The sequence below is a fragment of the Prionailurus viverrinus genome, chromosome D1 (genome assembly GCF_022837055.1).
Source record: "Prionailurus viverrinus isolate Anna chromosome D1, UM_Priviv_1.0, whole genome shotgun sequence".
NCBI classification, from domain to species: Eukaryota; Metazoa; Chordata; class Mammalia; order Carnivora; family Felidae; genus Prionailurus; species Prionailurus viverrinus.
Genome location: NC_062570.1, coordinates 33,264,725 through 33,287,053, shown reverse-complemented (window position 1 = coordinate 33,287,053; position 22,329 = coordinate 33,264,725). Strand labels below are relative to the sequence as shown.

The following is a 22,329-nucleotide window of genomic DNA, read 5'->3' as shown; positions in this document are numbered from 1 at the left end:
TACATAAATATATTATTTAATAATATATTAAATATATATAAATTATATATATATGAGAAATAGCAGCAAATATGGCAACAAGTTGATGTTTGTTAAATTCAGGTAAAGATCATGTAAGTACTGACTGTATTTTTTTTTTTTTTTTAGTTTTCTGCTTGTTTGTCTGAAAATTTTTATAATATAAAGCTTGGGGAAAAAGCAAGTTTGGAGGAATAACAGTAATTCATCAAATATTCATTTTCCATACCAAAAAGATTTTCAGTATTTGGTAAATGTTATTCTACTTGGCACCATAATATAACAGAGTTCAGAGAGCTTCACAAATCTTTGAAGCATTCTTTGAAAGATAACAGAGGAAAGGATTAGAAGGGTGAAATGTGCTATAGCACTAAGTGGAATCAAGACTACTTATGCTACTTTTATTTATCTAGTAAACTAAAATTTAATCTCAGTAATATATCTCTGTCTCACAATAAAAGTTTAACAAGTTGGCAGCTGGAGAAAAAAGAATTCACCAATAAATGTAAAAATAACAGCTTTTTCTGAAAATAATAAATGCCATTATTATACACAATTTTGTAAAATTTTCGAATTCCATTATCAGACATAATTGCACTGACAGAATGTAACTTAATGTACATTTTAAGGGCAAGTATGTATTTTATTTTATTTCTCATAAAGGAAGTTGCCACTGTGAATACTGGTTGCAGATTCTCTTTCAGATTTGGTCTTTTTTTTCTTTTTCTATCTAAAATGCTCAAACCATAGAGATTGTAGGTCTGTTCTTTGTCAATTATGCTGCTTATCACATTCATTAGTGTGCTTCACTCTGATTGAGTTATGAGTTCTTGCTGGTTGTGGAGTCATTTATTCAAGTTAGTTTCCTGAAGCTCCTTCTGGGTTTGTTATTTTCCTCATTACATTTTTCATTGCCTTTCCAGGGCCTGTTACAGCATGCTGAATGGCAGCAGTTCCAGCACAGATATACTCAAGGCCTGGATGCACAGACCAAATGCTCCACTCTACCTTTCATGCTCAGCAACATGTAGAAAAATCTCCATGCCAAATGAGAAAACCCTTCCTTTGGTTTCCTACAGATCTGTTCAGGCTCTTCTACCAGAGATACCGAGAAACATTTTTTAGAAGATTTAAAGCATTCATGTATTCGAAATATTTATTAGGTATCTTCTGTGGGTTGATAGTGTTTAAGGTACAAGAAATACAGAGAAGAATAAGACATGGCCTAAAAGCTTAGAGTCTAAAATCAAAGGGTGTAAATGTGGAAAAGATATGTTATACATCTATTTAAGTGTTTTAGCAGAGATATTCACTGTGATGTGGTCTTGGAGTCTGAGACAACTCTTTTTACCCTGGAGGGTTTGTTTTGTTTGTTGTGGGTTTTCTGTCCTCATTGTCATAAAATTCCTACCTCTGAAGTTAAAGAGTAATAGACCCAGTGGGATCAGGGACACTGTTGTTGCTAAGTAAATTTGCCTCCTTCTTACATGCCCAATGGTTGCTATGGAATCTAGCAGAGGCGACTCCTAAAATAGTTTCAGTGAGAGGTAAGGAGGTATAAAACTTCCTCTCCAAACATAGCTGCAAGTCTCTAAGCACACATGGGTCAAATGTCAAAAACACCAAGATTGATTCTCATTGTCAGTTGGAAGAGACGGCTCATCTTAACTTTTAAGTCCTAGAAGCATAATGATGTCTCAGGTATAGAGATGAAAAGGACCTAAATGAAATAATGAATGTAAAAAGATTAAGTCAGAGAGTCTGGGAAGATGGTGGAATAGGAGGACACTAAGTTCACCCCACCCCACATTTACAACTAGATATCACTTACATCTGAGTAAATAAATTGGAGAGCCATCCGAAGACTGGCAGAACAAACTCCACAACTAAATGTAGAGGAGAAGCCACATGGGAGAGGTTAAGAAGAGCAGAAATGGTGGTAGGGAGCTGCCTGCAGGAGGGAGGGAGCTGCTGTCGATGCAGAGAGAGGAATGCACCAGGAAGCCCACATGGGGAAAATGAATCCTCACAAAGTCTGGCCTTGAAAACCAGAGGGGCTGCATCCTCACCCATAAAGAGATAACATCCTGGGGAGAGGTAATACAGAAGCAACAGTTTGCACAACATGTGGGGTAAACAAGAGGAGATCTGTTTTTGCTGATTCCAGAGCATGCTAGGGGACTTCTCCAGGAATGAAGGAAGTGGGAGGTCCTATTTTCCTCCCTCGCCCCCCAGCATAAACACAGCCACCTGTGAGAGATGGTGCCACACAGTCACTTGCACCCTAACTTGCTAGCAGTGTACCTGCCCACAAATTCTCCTGAGGGCTTCCCCACTCCAAGCCCCCTGGCCTGTACCCAGCACTAATTTTGTCAATGTAGTGTATGCCTCACCCAGCTGCCACATGCTGACATCAACCACCCCTAGCCACCGCTGCATGCTGTGCCCAACTACCCCAAAGATGCCATTTGCCTCTGGCCACCCCCATTTCATGATGCCACACACCCCCAACTGCCACCACTTTTCTGTGGATCTGGCCTACAACTAGCAGCTCAGTGTAAATTTTGCTAAAATCATGGGCACATCCTGCCTGGCCTCTGCATATAGATACCACATGCCCCAGCAGCTCTCACTGCCCATGATACAAGCCATGGTCTTGGTGCACTGTGCTATGGAGGATCTGGCCTATAACTAGGGTGAAATTTTTGCCAATATTGCTCCCAGCCTCCTGCAGTCACATCCTCTCAGAGCCAGCCTGCCTGGGTCTCACTAACATCACAGAGAGCAAGTACAGCCAAGAGGCAGACAGTCGAGGCAGACAGTCAATGCAGACAACTGGACTGAAAGGAAAAGCTCCTCAGACACAATAGCGGGACACAAGCAACACTCATAGGAGACTCTACTAGGGTGGCAGATTCTGTTGAACAGGGGACACTGTATGATAGAACACTACAGGACCTCTACTGCATTCTTCAAGACCAGAGGATGTAGCTGACTTTTCTAATGCACAGAAACAGACACAGATAGGTAGACAACATGAAGAGACAGAGAAACATAACTCAAATAAAAGAACAGGACAAACTCACAAAGGATATCCAAGCAGAGAAATAAGTAATATGCCTGGTAGAGAATTTAAAGTAATGATCATAAAGATATTCAATGGACCTCATAAAGGATGGAAGACATCACTAAGACTCTTGACAAAGAGATAAAAAATAACATAACAAAGGTCAAGAACTCAATAAATGAAATTTAAAATACAATAGATGGAATAAATAGTAGGCTACAGGAAACAGAGGAACATATAAGTGACCTGGAGGATAGAGTAATGGAAAGCAATCAATGTGACCAGATGAGAGACAAATATAGCAGAATGAGAATAGACTTAGAAAACTCATTGACTCCATCAAGCATAATACCATTTACATAATAGGCATCTCAGAAGAAGACAAAGAGGGGTAGAAAATGTATTTGAAGTAATAATAGCTGAAAACTTCTGGAATTGAGGGAAGGAAACAGAGATCCACATTGAAGAGGCACAGAGATCTCCCAACAAATTCAACCGAAGGAGGTTCATACCAAGACAAATAGTAATTAAAATGGCAAAACAGAAAAGAATTTTAAAGGTTGCAAGAGAAAAGACAATTACATGCAAAGGAAATCCCCATAAGACTATCAATAGAATTTTCAGTAGAAACTTTTGAGACCAGAAGGGAGTGGCATGATATACTCAAAGTGCTGGAAGGGTAAAATTTGCAATTACGAATACTATATCCAGCAACATTATCATTCTGAATAGGAGAGATAGAGTTTTCCAGACAAACAAATTCAGAACATTCCATTCAAAAACAGTAGAATACACATTTTTTTAAGTGCACATGGACCATTCTCCAGAACTGATCACATATTAGACCACAAAACAAGTCTCAACAAATTAAAAAGATTGAAGTCATACCATGCATCTTTCCTGACCACAATGCTATATGAAGCTAGAAATCAACCATTAGAAAAAATCTGGAAAGAGCACAAATACATGGAGGTTAATAACATGCTACTAAACTATGGGCCAACCAAGAAATCAAGAAGAAATCAAAAAGTACATAGAAACAAATGAAAATGAAAACACAATGGTCCAAAACCTTTGGGATAGAACAAAAGTAGTTCTAAGAGGGAAGTGTATAGCAATACAGGCTACCTCAAGAGAAAAGAAAAATCTCAAACAACCTAACCTCACACCTAATGGAAGCTGGAAAAAGAACAATAAACAAAATCCACAGCCAGCAGAAGGAAGGGAATAATAAAGATTAGAGCAGAAGTAAATGAAATAGAAACAAACAAACAAACAAAAAAACAAACAACAACAACAACAACAAAAACACAATAGAACAGATCAATGAAACGTAGAGCTGGTTCTTTGAAAAGATCAACAAAATTGATAAGCCTCTAGCCAGACTCACCAAAAAAAAAAAAAAAAAAAATACAGAAAGGACTCAAATAAAGAAAATCACAAATGAAAGAAGAGAAATAACAATCACCACCACAGAAACACAAATTATAACAGAATATTATGAAAAACTATATGCCAACAAATTAGACAATCTAGAAGAAATGTATAAATTCCTAGAAACATATAATCTACTAAAAATGAAGCAGGAAGAAGTAGAAAATCTGAACAGACTGATTACCAGCAAGGTGATTAAATCAGTAATCAAAAAGCTCCCCACAAACAAAAGTCCAGGACCAGTTGGCTTCACAGGAGAATTTTACCAAACATTTAAAAAAGAATTAATACCTACTCTTCTCAAACTATTCCAAAAAATAGAAGAAGGAAACTTCTAAATTCATTGCATGAAGCCATGCAATTTAGTATTACCCTGATACCAAACCCAGATAAAGACACCACAAAAAAGAGAGACAGAGAGAGAACTTAGGCCAATATATCTAATAAACATAGATGCAAAAATCCTCAGCAAAATATTAGCAAACACACTGAAACTATACGTTAAAAAAATCATTCATCACGATCATGTGGGATTTATTTCCAGGATGCAAGGATGATTCAACATCTGCTAGTCAATCAAAATAATAAATCACATCAATAAGAAAAAGATAAAAACCTCATAATCATTTCAATAAACACAGAAAAAGCATTTGACAAAGCACAACATCCTTCATGACAAAATGATGATGTTTTCAAAAAACATACAACAAGGAAAACAAAGCCATATGTGAAAAACTAACAGTGAACATCATACTCAGTAGGGAAAAACTGAGAGCTTTCCCTCTAAGGTTAGGAACAAGACAAGGATGTCTACTTTTATTCAATGTAGTACTGGAAGTCCTAGCTACAGACAGCAACAACTACAAAAAGGGCATCCAAATCAGTAAGGAAGAACTAAAACTTTCACTATTTGCAGATGATATGATGCTATGTATAGAAAACCCAAAAGACTCTGCTAAAAACTACTAGAGCTGATAGATGAATTCCATAAGGTCTCAGAATACAAAATCAATATACAGAAATCCATTGCATTTCTTTACACCAATAATGAAGCAGCAGAAAGAGAAATTAAGAAAACAATACCATTTACAACTGCACCAACAATAATAAGATACCTAGGAATAAACCTAATCAAACAGGTGAAAGACTTGTACTCTGAATACTATAAAACACTGATGAAAGACATTGAAGACAACAGAAAGAAATGGAAAGACATTCCATGCTCATGTATTGGGACAACAAATATTTTTAAATGTTTGTATTACCTAAAGCAATCTACAGATTTAGTGCAATCCCTATCAAAATACCAAAAGCATTTTTCACAGAACCAGAACATTTAATCCTAACATTTTATTTATTTTTTAAATTTTTTTAATGTTTATTTATTTTTGAGAGAGAGAGACAGAGAGGCAGACTGCAAACAGAGGGAGGGGCAGAGAGAGAGTGGAAGACACAGAATTGGAAGCAGGCTCCAGGCTCTAAGCTGTCAGCACAGAGCCTGGCATGGGGCTCAAGCCCATGAACTGTGAGATCATGACCTGAGCCGAAGCCGGTCACTTAACCCACTGAGTCTCCCAGGTGCCCCTAATCCTAAAATTTATATGGAAACTCAAAAGACCCCAAAGAGCCAAAGCATTTGAAAAAGAAAAGCAAGTCTGGAGGTATCACAATTTCAGACTTCAAGTTATATTACAAAGCTGTAGTAATCAAAACTGTATAGTACTCGCACAAAAATAGACACCTAGCTCAGTAGAACAGAATAGAAAACCCAGAAGTATACCCACAATTATATGGATAATTAATTGTCAAGAAAGGAAGAAAGAATATCCAGTGGGAAAAAGACAACCTCTTCAATGAATGTGGGGGCATTTGTGTGGCTCAGTTTGTTAAGTGCCCGACTTGGGTCAGGTCATGATCTCATGGTTCGAGTTGGAGCCCTGTGTCAGGCTTTGTGCTGACAGGTCAGAGCTGGAACCTGCTTTGGATTCTGTGTCCCCCGCTCCCTCTGCCCCTCCCCCATTCCTGCCCTCTCTCTCTCTGTCTCTCTCTTTCTCTCTTTCTCTGTCTCAAAAATAAACATTAAGAAAATAAAAAATAAATAAATAAAGAGCGAAATGTGAGACCTGAAACCATAAAAATCCTAGAAGAGAGCAGAGGTAGTAATTTCTCTGACATTGGCCATAATAACAGTTTTCTTTAAGTTTATATATTTATTTTGAGGAAGAGAGAACGCATGTGAGGGACACAGAGAGAGGGAAAGAGAGAATCCCAAAGCAGGTTCTGTGCTGTCAGGGGAGCCCAATATAGGGCTTAAACTCACAAACCATGAAATCATGACCTGAGCTGAAATCAAGAGTCAGACGTTTAACCGACTGAGCCACCCAGACACCTGAGCAACATTTTTGTACATGTCTCCTTAGGCAAGGAAAACAAAAGCAAAAGTAAACTACTGGGACTGAATCAAAATTAAAAGCTTCTGTATAGCAAACAATCAACAAAACTAAAAGGCAACCTACAGAATGGGAAAAGATGTTTGCAAATGACATATCTGATAAAGGGTTAGTATCCATAATATATGAAGAACTTCTACAACTCAACACCCAAAAAACAAATAATACAATTACAAAATGGGCAGAAGATATGAACGAACATTTCTCCAAAGAAGACATATTCAATATCACTCATCATCAGGAAAATGCCGACCACAATGAGATATCTCACACCCATCAGAATGGTTAAAATAAAAAACACAAGAAACAGCAAGTGTTGATGAGGATGTGGAGAAAAAGGAACCCTTGTGCATTGTTGGTGGGAATGCAAACGGGTGAAACCACTGTGGAAAACAGTATGAAGTTTTCTCAAAACATTAAAAGTACAACTACTCTATGATCCAGTAATCTCACTCTTTGGTATTTAAAAAAAAATAAAAATCCAAAAAAAAAAACCGCACAAACTTTAATTCAAAGGGATACATGCACTCCTAAGTTTATAGCAGCATTATTTACAACAGCCAAATATGGAAGCAGTCCAAGTGTCCATTGATAGGTGAATGGATAAAGAAGTGGTGTGTGTGTGTGTGTGTATGTCAGAGAAAGACAAATACCATATGATTTCAGTTACATATGGAATTTAAGAAACACTTAAATTTCACTTATATATGGAAATAAGAAACAAAACAAGTGAGCAAATGTAAACAAAAAAGAGAGACAGACAAACCAAGAAACAGACTCTGAACCATAGAGAATAAACTGATGGTTACCAGAGGGGAGATAGGTAGGGAGATTGGTCAAATGAGTAATGGGGATTAAGGAGTATACTTTTGATGAGCACTGGGTGATGTATGGCATTGCTGAATCTCTATAGTATACACCTGAAATTAACATAACCCTGTATATTGACTATTTTGGAATTAAAAATTTTTTTAAAGGAGATTTAAGTCAGTGTCTGACATACTGCAAATGCTTAATAAATGATATTCATTATAAATATCATCCCTGATTTTATACCCAAGCCAGAAAGCCTGAAAGGTAAATCTCCCTAAATTACCTAGCTAATAAATGGCTTTTATGTGACCATTTGATTCATGTCTCTACTATTAACTCATAAGACTCAAAATTTAATTAGGCAAGAATGAGGTAAGTTTTTGCTTATACTTGTGTTCTCTGCATCTACAACAGCACTGGTATATAACAGATACATATAAATATTTAACACATCCATTTCTTTTTTTTAACAAAAAAAATTGCTAGATATACCTGGATTAAAATTCCAACTCCAGTACCTTCTAGCTATATAAACTTAGACAAGTTAACCACTTTCAGTCATAATTTTCCCACTTGTTGAAAATGGGGCTAATGTTACTTAACACTTACTTCGCAGGCTTGTGGAGAAGCGTAGATGAGGCAAGCACTGTGAGTATCATGCCCTGCACGGGAGAGGCTCATTACATTTTAGTCTCCTTATCTTTTGCAGTCTGCTCTATAGTTTTCTGTCTGAATTAGCAAACATCAAGGTTTGCCACAAGAGGGCAATACTATATGGAAATGGAAATCTATGCCAAAAAAAAACCCCATAAAAAACAAACAAATAAAACAACAAAATAACCCCCCAAAACACCCCAAGAAAACCTACTCCCAAATGAAAACCTTTCCAAAATTACATTTATTCCTCTCTCTCTTTCTATCCTTCTCCCTGCCCCCCATAACTATAGTTTGTTAATAAGGTTTTCATATTTAGAATTCTGTTCTTTTCTATTGTGTTCTTTAAAAATCAAGTAACCTTGGGGCGCCTGGGTGGCGCAGTCGGTTAAGCGTCCGACCTCAGCCAGGTCACGATCTCGCGGTCCCTGAGTTCGAGCCCCGCTTCGGGCTCTGGGCTGATGGCTCAGAGCCTGGAGCCTGTTTCCGATTCTGTGTCTCCCTCTCTCTCTGCCCCTCCCCCGTTCATGCTCTGTCTCTCTCTGTCCCAAAAATAAATAAAAACGTTGAAAAAAAAATTTAAAAAAAAATCAAGTAACCTTAAAAATCAAACCGTCACGAGGAGCCAATTTCACCCTCTGCAATTATTACTGCTCCTTTAGTTGGTGGTCTTGACTTGCATGTAAAAAGATAATGCTTCTGGTTATGTAAGTTCAAATCTTAGAGTTATATTAGATTCCTGCCTCATCCATGCAATATGTTTCCTTCCTTTAATTAATATGCTTAGTGCCTATCTCTTCCCCATTCTCATGTCTACCTACCTGGTCCAAATCCCCTCTTCTCATCTCTCAACCATTTACCTTTTGGTCTTCCAACTGTTTTTCTTTAGTCCATTTATTGAATAACAAATGCTTGGATCCAATACACTTATACAAGGTGGTCTATGTTCCGTGCTCTTCCTAGGAAAGACTCCCATTTCTTTCCCTGGGACTAAATGATGTTTCTTTTGGGCTACATTTAACATTTTTGTGTTTCATGATAACAGTGGAAAGGAAGAGGGAGTAATATATTTTGAGAATGGCTCTGCAATTTATGAAAGCATTTTTCAGCTGCAAAGGACATTAGCAAGTCACATAGGCTGCTGCCACTAATGATATGTATACTTGCCTATCAGAGAATGCATGTTCATATCCCAACCAATTTGACAAGAAACAAATGTTAGGAGCACTGTGTAGACCAAAAAAACAAAAACAAACACAAAAACAAAACTTTTATCAAGGCAGAATAAATAATACCTGTTATGATGCTATGGAAGAATTTGATCTAAACTTTCCTCTACTAGCAGAAGACTATCTTAGAAATTTTCCTGATTCATAAATTTTTTTTAGTGTAAAATGGTTTTGAAAACAAATCTGATTCTTCTGTCTTCTTTGCTTCTCTTATTAATAACCGAATCATCTAAATGAAATATTCTAGATACAAAGGACAAATATTGTATGATATCACTTATATGAGATACCTACAGTAGTCCAATTCATAGAGAGAAAGTAGAATGGTGGTTACCAGGGATTGGGGGAGAGGGGTATGGGAAGTTGTTCTTTAATAGGTACAGAGTTTTAATTGGGGAAGATGAAAAAGTTCTGCAGATGGATGGTGGTGATGACAACACAAAAATGTGAATGCACTTAAATGTCACTGAATTGTTGTATACTTAAAAAATAGTTAAAATGGTAAATTTTATGTTATATATATTATGTATATAAAATAATATATATATATTGTGTATATATGTATATATATATATAATCTGAAATGCGAATCATGTGTTTTATTCATCTGGGTTCAATATTGTTTTTCTAGATGTGATATTAAGTTCAAATAGAATTGCACAAAACCTACTTTCAAGGAGCATGCTTTGGGAAAAGATAACACATAGGTAGAAATGCAGGCAGTGACAGTGTCCCTGCCTTCTCACTGTAACAAAGGCTGAAGAGGATGTTTAATCTTTCTAGGTGCATTCGCTTTCAATTTAGTAACCTTTTACTAGGCCTGAATTTGGCCTCAGAATATATGAGTCTCAGAGGCCTAAACTACAAAACAAATTAAAAAATACAGTATTCCTCTTCTTATCCATGGAAGATACATTTCAAGACCCCCATTGAATGCCTGAAACTGTGATAGTGCCAAACCCCATATATACTATGTTATTTCCAATACATACATTCCTATGATAAAGTTTAATTTATCAGTCAAGCACAGTAAAGAAAATTAACAAAAACAACTAATAACAAAATAGAAAAACTATAATAATTACTATAATAAAAGTTATATGGATGTGGTCTCTGTCTCCCCCCAAAATATTTTATTGTACTGTACTTCTTCTTCTTCTTATAATGATGTGAAATGATAAAATGCTTTCCTGATGAGAAGAAGTGAGGTGAAGGATGACATAGCATTAGGTCACTCTTGACCTTCTGATGATATGTCAGAAAGAGAACCATCTGCTTCCATACTGCAGTTGGCCATGGGTAACTACAACTATGGAAAGGTAAGCTACAATTAAGGGGCAACTACTGTAATAATAACCCAACAGTAATACTTATTAAGTATATATCAAGCACCAGGATTAAGTGCCAGCCAGGATCTAGGTCAAGAAAAAAGTTATAGGCAGATTTACAAATATCATATATTAGCTTACTATCCCCAACTCACTATTTTGCTTTTTAAAATAAACAAAGCCCCATACATCCCATTTATTACAGAATTAAGAAAACTAACAGAGACACACCTCTGTGCCAGTAACCATGTCAAAGAGTATGTCAGCCAATAATATTTATGAAACTCACATGCCGCTGACAGGCCCACATACTGTGAAGTAGAAATTTTCAGAAAGGGTACATTTTGATCCATTAAAATTTCCTATGAAAAAAAGCTTGCAGGTATAGACACTCTTTGATTTAGAAAGTCTATTCTTTTAGAAAGAATCTAGTTCAATTATTATGGTGGGGGAAATAATACATAAAAACAACAGTTCAAAACTGATGATAAATTCACCTCAAAGCAAAACCATTTCTTTGCTTGGTTAATGTGGCATAAGAGAAAGCTTGACTAGCAAGTATAATTAAAGTATGAATCACAGGCATGAGTCATGAATAACCCTGAGAGCACCTATAGGGAAAAAAGTCCATTATAACCTACTAAATTTAGAGACTAAAGGATGACGGGTAGGAGGAAAAATCTTAATTCCATGTAATGCAGTTATGGGCCTGAATGGAAACACTGATAATGGCATTGATGCATTATTGGTCCAGCATTTGTGTGAGGCTCTGTAACACAGCATATTATGCTTAATGTATAGGTACTCATTTTTGATGTTTTCTATTCCTAGAATTTCTTGAGGTCAGGTACTTTGCTTTGCTTTATTTGTTTTTCCATACAAATCACTTCTTGACTCAGATTCTACTAATGTAGATAGTTGGCATAAAACATGCAGCTACACACGTGAATGGGCAAATGATAACCCATATCTCAGAATCTAGAATAAATGTGTCCTGACATATAAGACTTTTGAAAAAATGAAAAATGACATCCAATAATATATTAAATGCTACTTTTCAGACTGTTGATACATTTTAAAGAATCACAGAAATTTTATTTAATGAAAAACAGGAAGAGATTGTTATATTTTATCCTATTTCATATCTCAGCAGTTGGCATTGAATTTACTTGCTTGGATAAACAATATGGCAAAAGTTGAAAGAAAAATATTTGTTTGGCCTGACGTTTTTGTCTTTCAAGCTGTGTGATGAATATAAAATTGCCTCAGGTGAAAAACAGCCCCACTGCTTGGGCTACTCAATTAACTGACAAATGGCATTCTTGCCCACCATCTGACCCCACCTACCCAAAATGAGGAGTATTTAACTGACAGACATAGGTTAGACACTGGAGTTAAAATGGCTCTAGTGATGATTGGACATTCTGATAATATTTAGAGGTACAATGATACGAATATGGTTGGAAGGTTTTTAAGTCCAATTTCCTTGCTCAGAAGAATTTATTTTATTTAAAAAATTTGTTTGAAGTTTATTTATTTATTTTGAGAAAGAGCTTGAGCAGGATAGGGGCAGAGAGAGAGGGAGAGAGAGAATTCAAATAGGTTCTGCACTCTCAGCACAGAGCCAGATGAGGGGCTTGAACTCAAGAACCTGTGAGATCATGACCTGAGCCAAAATCAAGAGTCCGGCATTTAACCCACCCAGGCACCCTTTTGGCTGAGAAGAATTTAAATCAAAGCCATCAAATACACTGTTTACATCATCTTATCCTAGTTTAACGTTTATGTACTATTTTTAATGTTCATGTGTACTTCTTTAAAGAAAATTGAAACTAAAAGTCTTGACAGTCTCTGAAACTTAATTGGGAAAAATGTAAAGTACATTAATGGAATTTTTCCCATGATCTGTAGAAGAGTTTTTTAAACAGATGGTTCAAATGTACAGAGCAATGAAAACACAGAAATTAAAAGCAGATTCTTAAGAAAAATAACAGAGTTCTCAGAAATACTATGGATGATGGCAGGACTGGATGTAAGGCAGTACTTTGTTTTGCTGTCAAGGTTTGGAGAGAACAGGAATTTATTAGGTGATCCTCTATCAGAGAAGGGGTAACTGACTCTCGGTAGGAATTTACTATTCATTTGGAATTCCAGCCAACTTCAACAATTTGAAAATCCTCATGCTTGTAGGATAATTCCATCCAGGTGCCAACAAAATATATAGTATTGTGATGTAAGTATTCTTCTATAAGTGGGAGCACTTCAGTCCAAGGTGCGTATCTGGGGGATGGGGATGGTCTAAAATCTTTCCACCTTCATAGCTACTTGGAAAAACAAGGAACATCCCAAGGCCTATGACCCTTTTCATTTTCAGTATAAAAAACTCTGACTTTCTTGGATCAAGGAAGTGAGCGGTGGGAAAGAGGTAGGAAAACTTTTCAATCTGGAATTTATACGTATTTAGTGGAAACGTGTGAAATAAAATCTAAACTAATGCTAAAAAGTACCATCTTCCAACCGGAGTTCAAAATGACTTCCCAAACTTCAAGGAAAGTTAAAGTTGGTTTCTCTCCCAGGCAATTTTAGGGTATGGGTGGTGAGAAAGACGGGTAGGGGAGGTACGTTGGGAGTTTGAGATCCTTTGGGGCGTGGAGAACCGCAAAGTGTTGCCATGAGCTAGTCAGCTCCAGGTGCCGGGGAGGAGACAGAGCTGACGCCCCTGGCGAAGGCGTGAGCGCAACTACGCCGCAGCCGCGCGCAGCGCATGAGCCAAGTGCGGGCGGGTGGGTGGCGGCCGAGGGTGACTGGGAGAAGAGGCGGGGTGGCGCGGGGTGGGAGTGCGGCGGCTGGAGGAGGGTCTCCCAGCCCAGGCCGGATTTGCAAGCTCTCTGAGCCTGCGTCCGCCGAGGGGGAGGGCTTCCCTGGCCTGTCCAGAGTGGCTCAGAGCACAAACGACTGTCAAGAGAGTAGGAGAGTGGAGGTGCCGGAAGTGTGTGCTCGCCGTGGGATAACTTTCCTGCTCCGGCCGCGGCCCGGAGCCTCCGCCGCCTAGCTGTTCGCAGCGACGATGCGCTCTGATGACAACGACCTGAGCGGACCCGCGCCTCGGCCCACCGCCAGAGTCTGCACACTCCTCGCCGGAGGGGAAGAAGACTGAGCCCGGGAACCGGGTGCAAGGCGGCGCGGCGCTCGGGGCCCATTTCCTCTGCGCGGTCCCCTAGCGTTTGGCTTGTTCCCCGCGATCGTGCGTCCTCAGCGCCGGCCGCGGTCGCCGGCTGTTCCCGCCCTCACCGCCGGCCGGGACGTGCCCCGGCAGCCACTGGTAGCGTCTGTGCCATGGGGCTGCCTACTCTGGAGTTCAGCGATTCCTACTTGGACAGCCCAGATTTCAGGGAGCGCCTGCAGTGTCACGAGATTGAGCTGGAGCGAACCAACAAGTTCATTAAAGAGCTCATTAAGGACGGCTCTCTGCTCATTGGGGCGCTGAGGAGTAAGTGGATCGGGCAGGGGCGGATGGAGGGCGCGCAGGGATGTGGCGAGTCCCCGCGGGGTGCGGATTTGAGGGGTGGGATGGAGGACTGGGGCTTCTTTTGTTTGAATGGGTTTGGGACAAAAGCTGAAGAGCTCCCCTGCTGGTGGCCAACAAAGTTTGTTCTTAGGTGTTCTTTACTTAAGTAATGTCTACAGAGAAGGGGAAGTCCTCCACTGGACACAGGAGTGTATCTTGAGGAAAGTTGTTCAAAGTTATCTTTTTGTATAACGCTCCTGGAAAAATGTTGGAGACTATTGGTCCCTTTTTGTTTGTTTGTAATTTTATTATGCCTGATTTGAACACTTTTTCAAAAGTCCTGAAGGAGGGATTCAAGAGTTTGTCTTAAGGATAAAATGAAGGTAGTTTAGTGATATTCAAAGAAAATTATTGATTTCTTATGTGTATCAGTGGCTCTTCACTGGGCACAATCGATCACAGAATTGGCTTTTTAAAAAAATAGACATTTACAATTTTGTCATTAGGAGGATGATGGAGATGATCGAAGACAGCATGGCACCAGTGGATTTAGTCTCTACCAGTTTTTTTGTTGCGTCTTAATTTTTGGTTTATATTGTAAATCTGATGTTGGTCGAGTCATTGGGGATGAGAGTTGATGGTTAAAGGTCAGCCAGAATTTCTGATTATTATATAAGTAAAAACTGCCCTTAGGGATTTTTCCCCACTTCCTTTTCCCAGCCGATTTTCTTTACTCCCTCCTGAATCTACTGGTTTTCACTTTCAGTTACTAAGACCTAGGACAGTCTTAGTTTTAACTCCAGTTTCTCTTAGAGAAAATGAAGTGATGTAACTGATAAGGCTTAACTTGTACCTTTCCCAGGAAGTATTTGCATCTTAAAGGAAGCTTCTGAAGGTTTTAGCTACTGAAATGAAGCCCTGAATTATCTGGTCTCTGATGACTGGGTGAGTGAGGTATTTTCATAAGTTGGAGAGCTTTTAGAAGATCTAGCAATCCCCAGGACAAATGTAGGGGAACCATCATCGTGAATCAGTAACAACATGTTGGGGATGTGTGTGTGCCCAACACTGAGACATTAGCATCTGAGCTGTATTTTGAAGCATGTATTAATGGTAAGAATAGAGCTTAGCAAAATATCTTGAAATAAGGGTGCTCCCAAATCTTTTTAACCATCCCAAATGCCAAAACATTTACTTATCACTTGTGTTACTTAACTAGGGTAAAGAGGATATGTTTTATACCCACATTCATTCAATTTCTGAATTTGAGGCTGCTACTGGTAACAGTATTTACTGATCTGTGAAAAAAATAACTTATATGCAGTTCTTTCCATTCTGTACATACACAAATGTGAACTCACCTTCCTTCTGGTTTGCAAACTCTGGTTGAGGTTTCAGGACTGGCATCTTTGCATTTTAGCCTCTTCCGAAAGAGTTTCCCCATTTCCGAGTGCTAAGTGCCAAGCTGACTCTTGCTGGAGCTGCCAGGTGGTCTACAAGTGATATTTTCTCCTCATTTTGCTGGGGAGATCAATTTTAGTGTTTCAAAAATTGAAAACACTTCCATAGCTGTGAAAAAACTCTGAAATGCATGTTATTTTGCTAGTAATAGTATGTATTTTATTATGATTTTTTAATCTAGTCTTGCAAAAATCAGGTGATTCCTATCCTTAATAAGTTGGTTTTTCCATGTGTAAGTGAGGAAATCATGACAGTGTAAGCTCCTTGAACATGCAGAATCTCTCTTGTTCATTTGGTCATAAGCGCTTAAATATACAACCTGCCGTCTTTCTAGAATTCTTAGGTTTGTGATGAGAGTACATTTTTTTAATTAATATTTGGTTATTTATATCATTATGGAAGGAAGACATTTTATTCCTTGTTGAAATAATTCCCAGCATCAGCTGCAAATAGAGATTTGGAGCAGAGGAACTCTTGAAGTCACATGATGGCACTGCTTTTTTCCCACCAAGCCACCTTCTGTCCCTTGGGAAGGATGCAGTGAGGCTAGGCTGCAGCTGCTAAGTGCCAGCTCTCCGAAGCTGCTCAGCTAGGGTAAGAGTGTGCCTACAGGACTTTGAAGCCTGCTTATAGTTCTATCCCAGATCCACCAAGAAGCCCTCCTTTCCCCAGTTCTGTCCCTTCTGACTGTTTTTCTTTTCTGCTCTAGGGAGCCTTCACCTTCCCTTTCAACTATGCCTTTCCATTCTCTGTACCTACTGTTTCAGTAAGTGTATCCGTTATCCACTTCAGTTTTATTTTTAGAACTTTGCTGTTATTTTCATTAATAATTAATGGTTTCTTAATATAGCCTTCCTGAGCTGACAGTCATCATCTAAGCATCTTCTATTATTTCTATCCTAGTTCATAGCTCTTCTGGTGAGAATTTTGGCATGGACTTTTGGCTAATACATATGTAACTGTTTCAGTAGGAGTCACAAATGCTTTTTTTTTTTTAATTAAAAAAATGTTTATTTATTCTTGAGAGACAGACAGGGAGTGAGCAGGGGAAAGGCAGAGAGAGAGGTAGACACAGATTCCAAAGCAGGCTCCAGGTTCTGATCTATCAGCACAGAGCCAAACGTGGGGCTTGAACTCATGAACTGAGAGATCATGACCTAAGCCAAAGTTGGAGGCTTAACCGACTGAGCCACCCAGCTGCCCCAGGTAAGGAGTCTCATATGCTTTTTGATTTTTACTTCAGGATGTACCTTTTTTGAGAATTACATGAAGGGAAACTACAAAGGCAGTCTAGGCATGTTAGAAGGGGAGGCTGGTAGGTACCATTCAGTGTCAATTACAGGAGTATTGTCAGTTACAGACCCCTAATAAAAGAATCTCAACAGGAGACAATCATCAGTTACAGACCCCAACAGGGAAAGATGTACACTGCATTTCCTACAAGAAATCTACTATCCCTGCAACTCATCCAATGAGAAAGCATCATCACTCTGAACTCATGCTTTTCTCCAATAGACAACAGACAACAGGGGTTCAGAACTTCTCCAACTTCTCCATAAAATAACATTCCTCTTCTCTGTTTTCTAGATTTACCTATGGTTTTGTGATAGCTTGCTTGTCCAGGATTGCATTTCTCTTACTTCCGAATAAACCCATTTTTGCTGGTAAAATAACTGGCAGTGTTATTTTTAAGGTTAATAGTTTCTTTAGTAGAGTATTTGGAAGGGTCCTTATAAAGAAAGGAAAACCTTGCTTGACTACATGATTTCAGTTTTAAATAACATAAGTAAGATACTTAACATTCTTAAAATAAATTATTGCTTTTCATATTCACATCCACTTTAAGAAAATGGATGACAGCTAATTAAGTGGATTAACCTAGACCTGAATTTAAATTCTAGTGCTGTCAGGGGCACCTGGGTGACACAGTTGGTTAAGTGTCTGACTCTTGATCTTGCCTCAGGTCATGATCTCATGGTTTGTGGGTTTGAGCCCCACATCAGGCTCTGTGCTGATGGTGTGGAGCCTGCTTGGGATTCTGTCTCTCCCTCTCTCTCTGCCCCTCCCCCACTTGTGTGTGCTCTCTCTCTCTTTCTCTCTCTCTCTCAAAATAAACTTAAAAAAAAGAAAAAAATAAATTCTGGTGCTGTCAAATGCTGTGTGATAATTGGCAAGTAACTTAACCTCTCTGAGTCCTGCCTTTCCTATATAGTGAAGGAAGATCTATAAATATCTTACCACTAGAATTATTTGTTCGTTTTGTTATATGTCATACAGACATTTGGTGAGCAATACTTGAGAATATTTGATACTGGAGAATTGGGTTTTAGTTCATGCTGTGACTCAAAATCCTCCACCCTTTTCATCAAATGTTATTCTATGAACTTTGTTCCTTTAACAGGTATCAGCCTCAAAATTTGAGCTGTGAAATCATAGGCTATTTTTGCTTATTGATTTTCTTCTTTTAAAGATCATATTCAAAGGGTCACCTCAAAATGGCTTTCTCATAAATTCCCCCTTTAATTTATACTTTATAATTTTAGATATTTATGTGAGCTTTGTCCTTGCAAAAATAGACTTCCCCTCCTCCCAAAAACAGAAAAGAGAAAAAAAAAGGATAGACAGAAATAGAATTGTATTCATTTAATTGAATTATTGGGTGGGGAGTATATGAACATTCTTTCCTCCACTTGCCCTGTGGCATCTTGGGGCCTTCCCTTCTTTCTTTTTTCTTTCTCTCTCTCTTTTTTTTATTTCAGTTTTTAATTTTGATTCCAGTATAGTTAACGTATAGTGTTAGTTTCAGGTGTACAATATAGTGATTCAACAATTCGATACATTACTCACTGCTCATTGTGAGAAGAGTACTCTTTAATCCCCATCACTTGTTTCACACATGCCCCTTCCCCCCTCTGGTAACCCATCAGTTTATTCTCTCTAGTTAAGAGTCTGTTTCTTGGTTTTTTTCTCTCTCTCTCTCTCTTTAATGTGGTGTACATAATGGAATATTACTAAGCAACAAAAAAGAATGAAATCTTGCCATTTGCAACAACATGGTTGGAGCTAGAGGATATAATGCAAAGTGAAATAAATCAGAGAAAGACAGATATACAGAATTTAAGGATCAAAACAAACAATTTAAGAAACAAACTTATTACCAGTGCTTCCTTTCATTGCCTTAAGGTGGAATTGTCCAGGTATCTTCTCTGCATTTTGGATGTTTCTCAAACTTCTATGTCTAGGCTTCTTTTACAGGGAAGAAAAGTTAGTGGACTCTAATATTAGAGTCAGTTATTTATTATGGTAGTTATATATAAGCACAAAACTAATTCTAATGCTTATTCTTAAAGCAAATCTTAAAAGCAATCTTAAAAGCAAATCAATTTATGAATTAAATAAAATAATGTGAAACCAATAAAAAAGCTTGTCAACTACATTTAATTAATCTAATGGTTGATGATGATTTACTGAAATGAAATTTCCCCTTGTATAAAAATTGCTGATAATGTCTTGTATGTTGACGATTCATTTTCTCTTTGCTTTTCCCAGTTGAAACTGCAGTTCTTAAAACTGCTTGCCCAGATGATGGCCTCCTCTCTATCACGAACTATTTATTTAGTGGTCGTATTGCCTCTGTTCCTAAGGAGTAGTGCCTGACACTAGCGATGCATGACACAAATAAGAAGGGCACCTATTTGAGTGGTAGAGGTTGATTGCTCCTAAGTTTAGATATAAAATATGCAGTTAAGGAAAACATTAGGGCATGAGCAAGAGGGAAGCACACAATTTCTGGTGTTTATTGCCCTCTGTGTTCCCAGACCCCAGTTTGAAGTACGCTGCTATGGTACACTTGTGATCTGGGGATTAAGTAGTTGTTTACCAGGGATGCAAAGGCTACCTTGAGACTGTGAAAAGGGTGAGGGATACCTGCCTTCTGCTTGTTGTGTGTCTCAAACTCACCTTAGCCTGGTTTCACTTGTTTCTTCACTATTTTGTGTGTATGTTCTGGGCCCACCTTACTACTAGAGTTTTTGGTGACACAGGGAAGGGGTTAAAAGGAAAAAGACAAGTTTAAGAAGTTTGAGACTTTATATAGTTATGTGCTGTTTATTTGGTCATCCTTCAGCTTTTAGTAAAAATTGCTATTGTTTGGCCATTTTTTGTATTTAAACTTGTACTTAGGTTTTATTTAGTACCTAGTACCTAGGTTCCATTTATGAATGGAACTCATTGCTGATTCTTGTTTACCCTGCAAGAGCTCCTTCACTGCTGCGGCTTTCACTAAGGTTGTTTTGCTTGTTTAGCTGGGCAGTCTAACCAAAGGTATGGATGTATAATTACTTCAACCATTCATTTGGTTCTTAAGCCATTAGAATTAGAGTTAAATGATCAGAAGTAACTGTATCTTTCAAATGAACTGTAATTAATTTTAAGAACTGGTAGATTAGGAATGTGGTGCTTTCAGGTTCTGCTTCAGAGATGTTGCAAGTAAAAGCAGTTACACTTGTGTGAATTTAAATGGCAGCCTTGGTGCTTATCAAAGTGGAAGTAATTTGGGCTGGCTGAGTAATTCCATTTACTTCTCTTATGATGCTCAACATGAACTTAATGGGTACCCATTTACATTGTCTTTATTTCCCTTGGATTTCCTTTTTCAGCAGGTAGTAATTGAGGGGCTGTCTTGTTTGAGGCCACAGAATCAGTTAGTGGGAGAATGGCTTAGCAGTAACCACCTTTACACTGCCATCTCTGACGGTTATGATCAAGGTACCCCGGGAGTATAGAAAGCTGAGCTAACCACTAAAATGTTAAGTCACTGAAAAGCTGCTTTAACAAACATCCTTTGAATTATTAACTTAAAAGCACAATGTTTATTGGGTTGTGATATGTTAGCATTACTCAAATAAAAAAATAATACAGCTTACATTCAGTATTGCTTTGGGTTGACTGCAATTTTAAGTAATGAATACATAGAAAATGGCAGATATTTTATTTAGATTTATGAAGAGAAAGATTAAAAAATTTAGACCATTAAGCCATGTTTGGTAAATATTCAACAATGAAATATTTATTATGGACAGGTAAGAAAGGGTTGAGGAAAGGGGGTTTATTTTGTCTTGAATCTCTTTCATGAAAATTGTTTCTTGCCAGAGCTGTGATTGCCGCCTCTTTTGGCCCCAGCCATCCCTGCTGTCTGGATGGTAATTTCCACTCATTTCAGCCTTCTAAGCAGGTGTCATCCCCTCTGTAGTTCCACCTGCCACCCACCAGTTTCAGCTGGCAGCTGGGCCAGCCTTCCTTTTTCCTCCAGCCTGCTGAACCTCTGCCCAGGATCTAATAATCCTTACAGTGTGTCCCAGTTGATTTGGCTTCATCAGCCGAGGACTTGCTACCTGTTTCTTGCTGACTTTCATCCTGAAAATTAAAACCATTTGCTAAGAACCTGGCTGTCTAGTTCATGGAATCTGTGCTTCATCTTTTGCAGCTGCCATACTCTGAGTTGTAATGGCTGGGCTTAGTATAAGTGTAGAAATTTACATATTTTTTAATCGTAATAGCCCTTGAAAGCAAAGGAAAAGGGGCAGGATGAAAGCAGGACAGTCATTACAAATATAATTATATTAATAGTTTTGTCTTTGGCCAGGTGAATTTATTTATTTATATGTTTATTTATTTTTGAGATAGAGACAGAGAGGGAGTGGGGGAGGGGCAGAGGGAGAGTAAGAGAGAGGATCCAAAGCAGGCTCTGTGCTGACAGCAGAGCTGGATGTGGGGCTCAAACTCACTAACCGTGAGATCATGACCTGAGCCAAAGTCAGACGTTTAATCCACTGTGCCACCCAGGCGCCCCTGGCCAGGTGAATTTAAATTTTGGCCTGGATATTTCTGGTAATGTGGATCCTTCTCTGTAAGATTACATCTAATGGGGATACTTGGTTAATCAGAGTTTGTCATAGTTCATATCTGCAGTATTCTGTTTTATTACCAAGAATCCAATTGCAACACAGAAGAAAGCATTACCACAAAGCACATGTGTATATCTCTCAGTGAGGACTGTGATTTGCTTCAGAAAAAACAAATTGTGGAACAGTAAGGTGGCTTATAGTGGCTGATAATCTGCCAGTTTTTTTCAGCATTTTTCCTTTCTTGCAGAGGTATGCATGCATAAAAGAAAAATAAAGTACTAATTTTCCTAGGACTTTTAATTTTCCATTTGAGAGTAATTCTTTTAATTGTAATTTTTTGTGGAATCTGTTGAGAAAAGTCTAAAAATAAGACTGATGAAATCTTTGTACATTATTTTATATTAATTATTAAGACTTTTCAGTTCCAATATTTAGATTCTATGATAAAGGTCTGTTCCTAA

General features: G+C 38.2%; 1 protein-coding gene across 1 annotated transcript in view; it reads left to right on the top strand.

Moving 5' to 3' along the window:
- Positions 1 to 13,827: 13,827 nt before the first annotated feature.
- ARHGAP42 (Rho GTPase activating protein 42) overlaps positions 13,828 to 22,329 on the top strand; it is a 326,220-nt gene continuing 317,718 nt past the window's right edge. Inside the window, exon 1 of the mRNA XM_047877771.1 lies at positions 13,828 to 14,483. Coding sequence (XP_047733727.1) covers positions 14,330 to 14,483 — 154 coding nt within the window. The 5' untranslated portion in view covers positions 13,828 to 14,329. The remainder of the gene's footprint in view (positions 14,484 to 22,329) is intronic.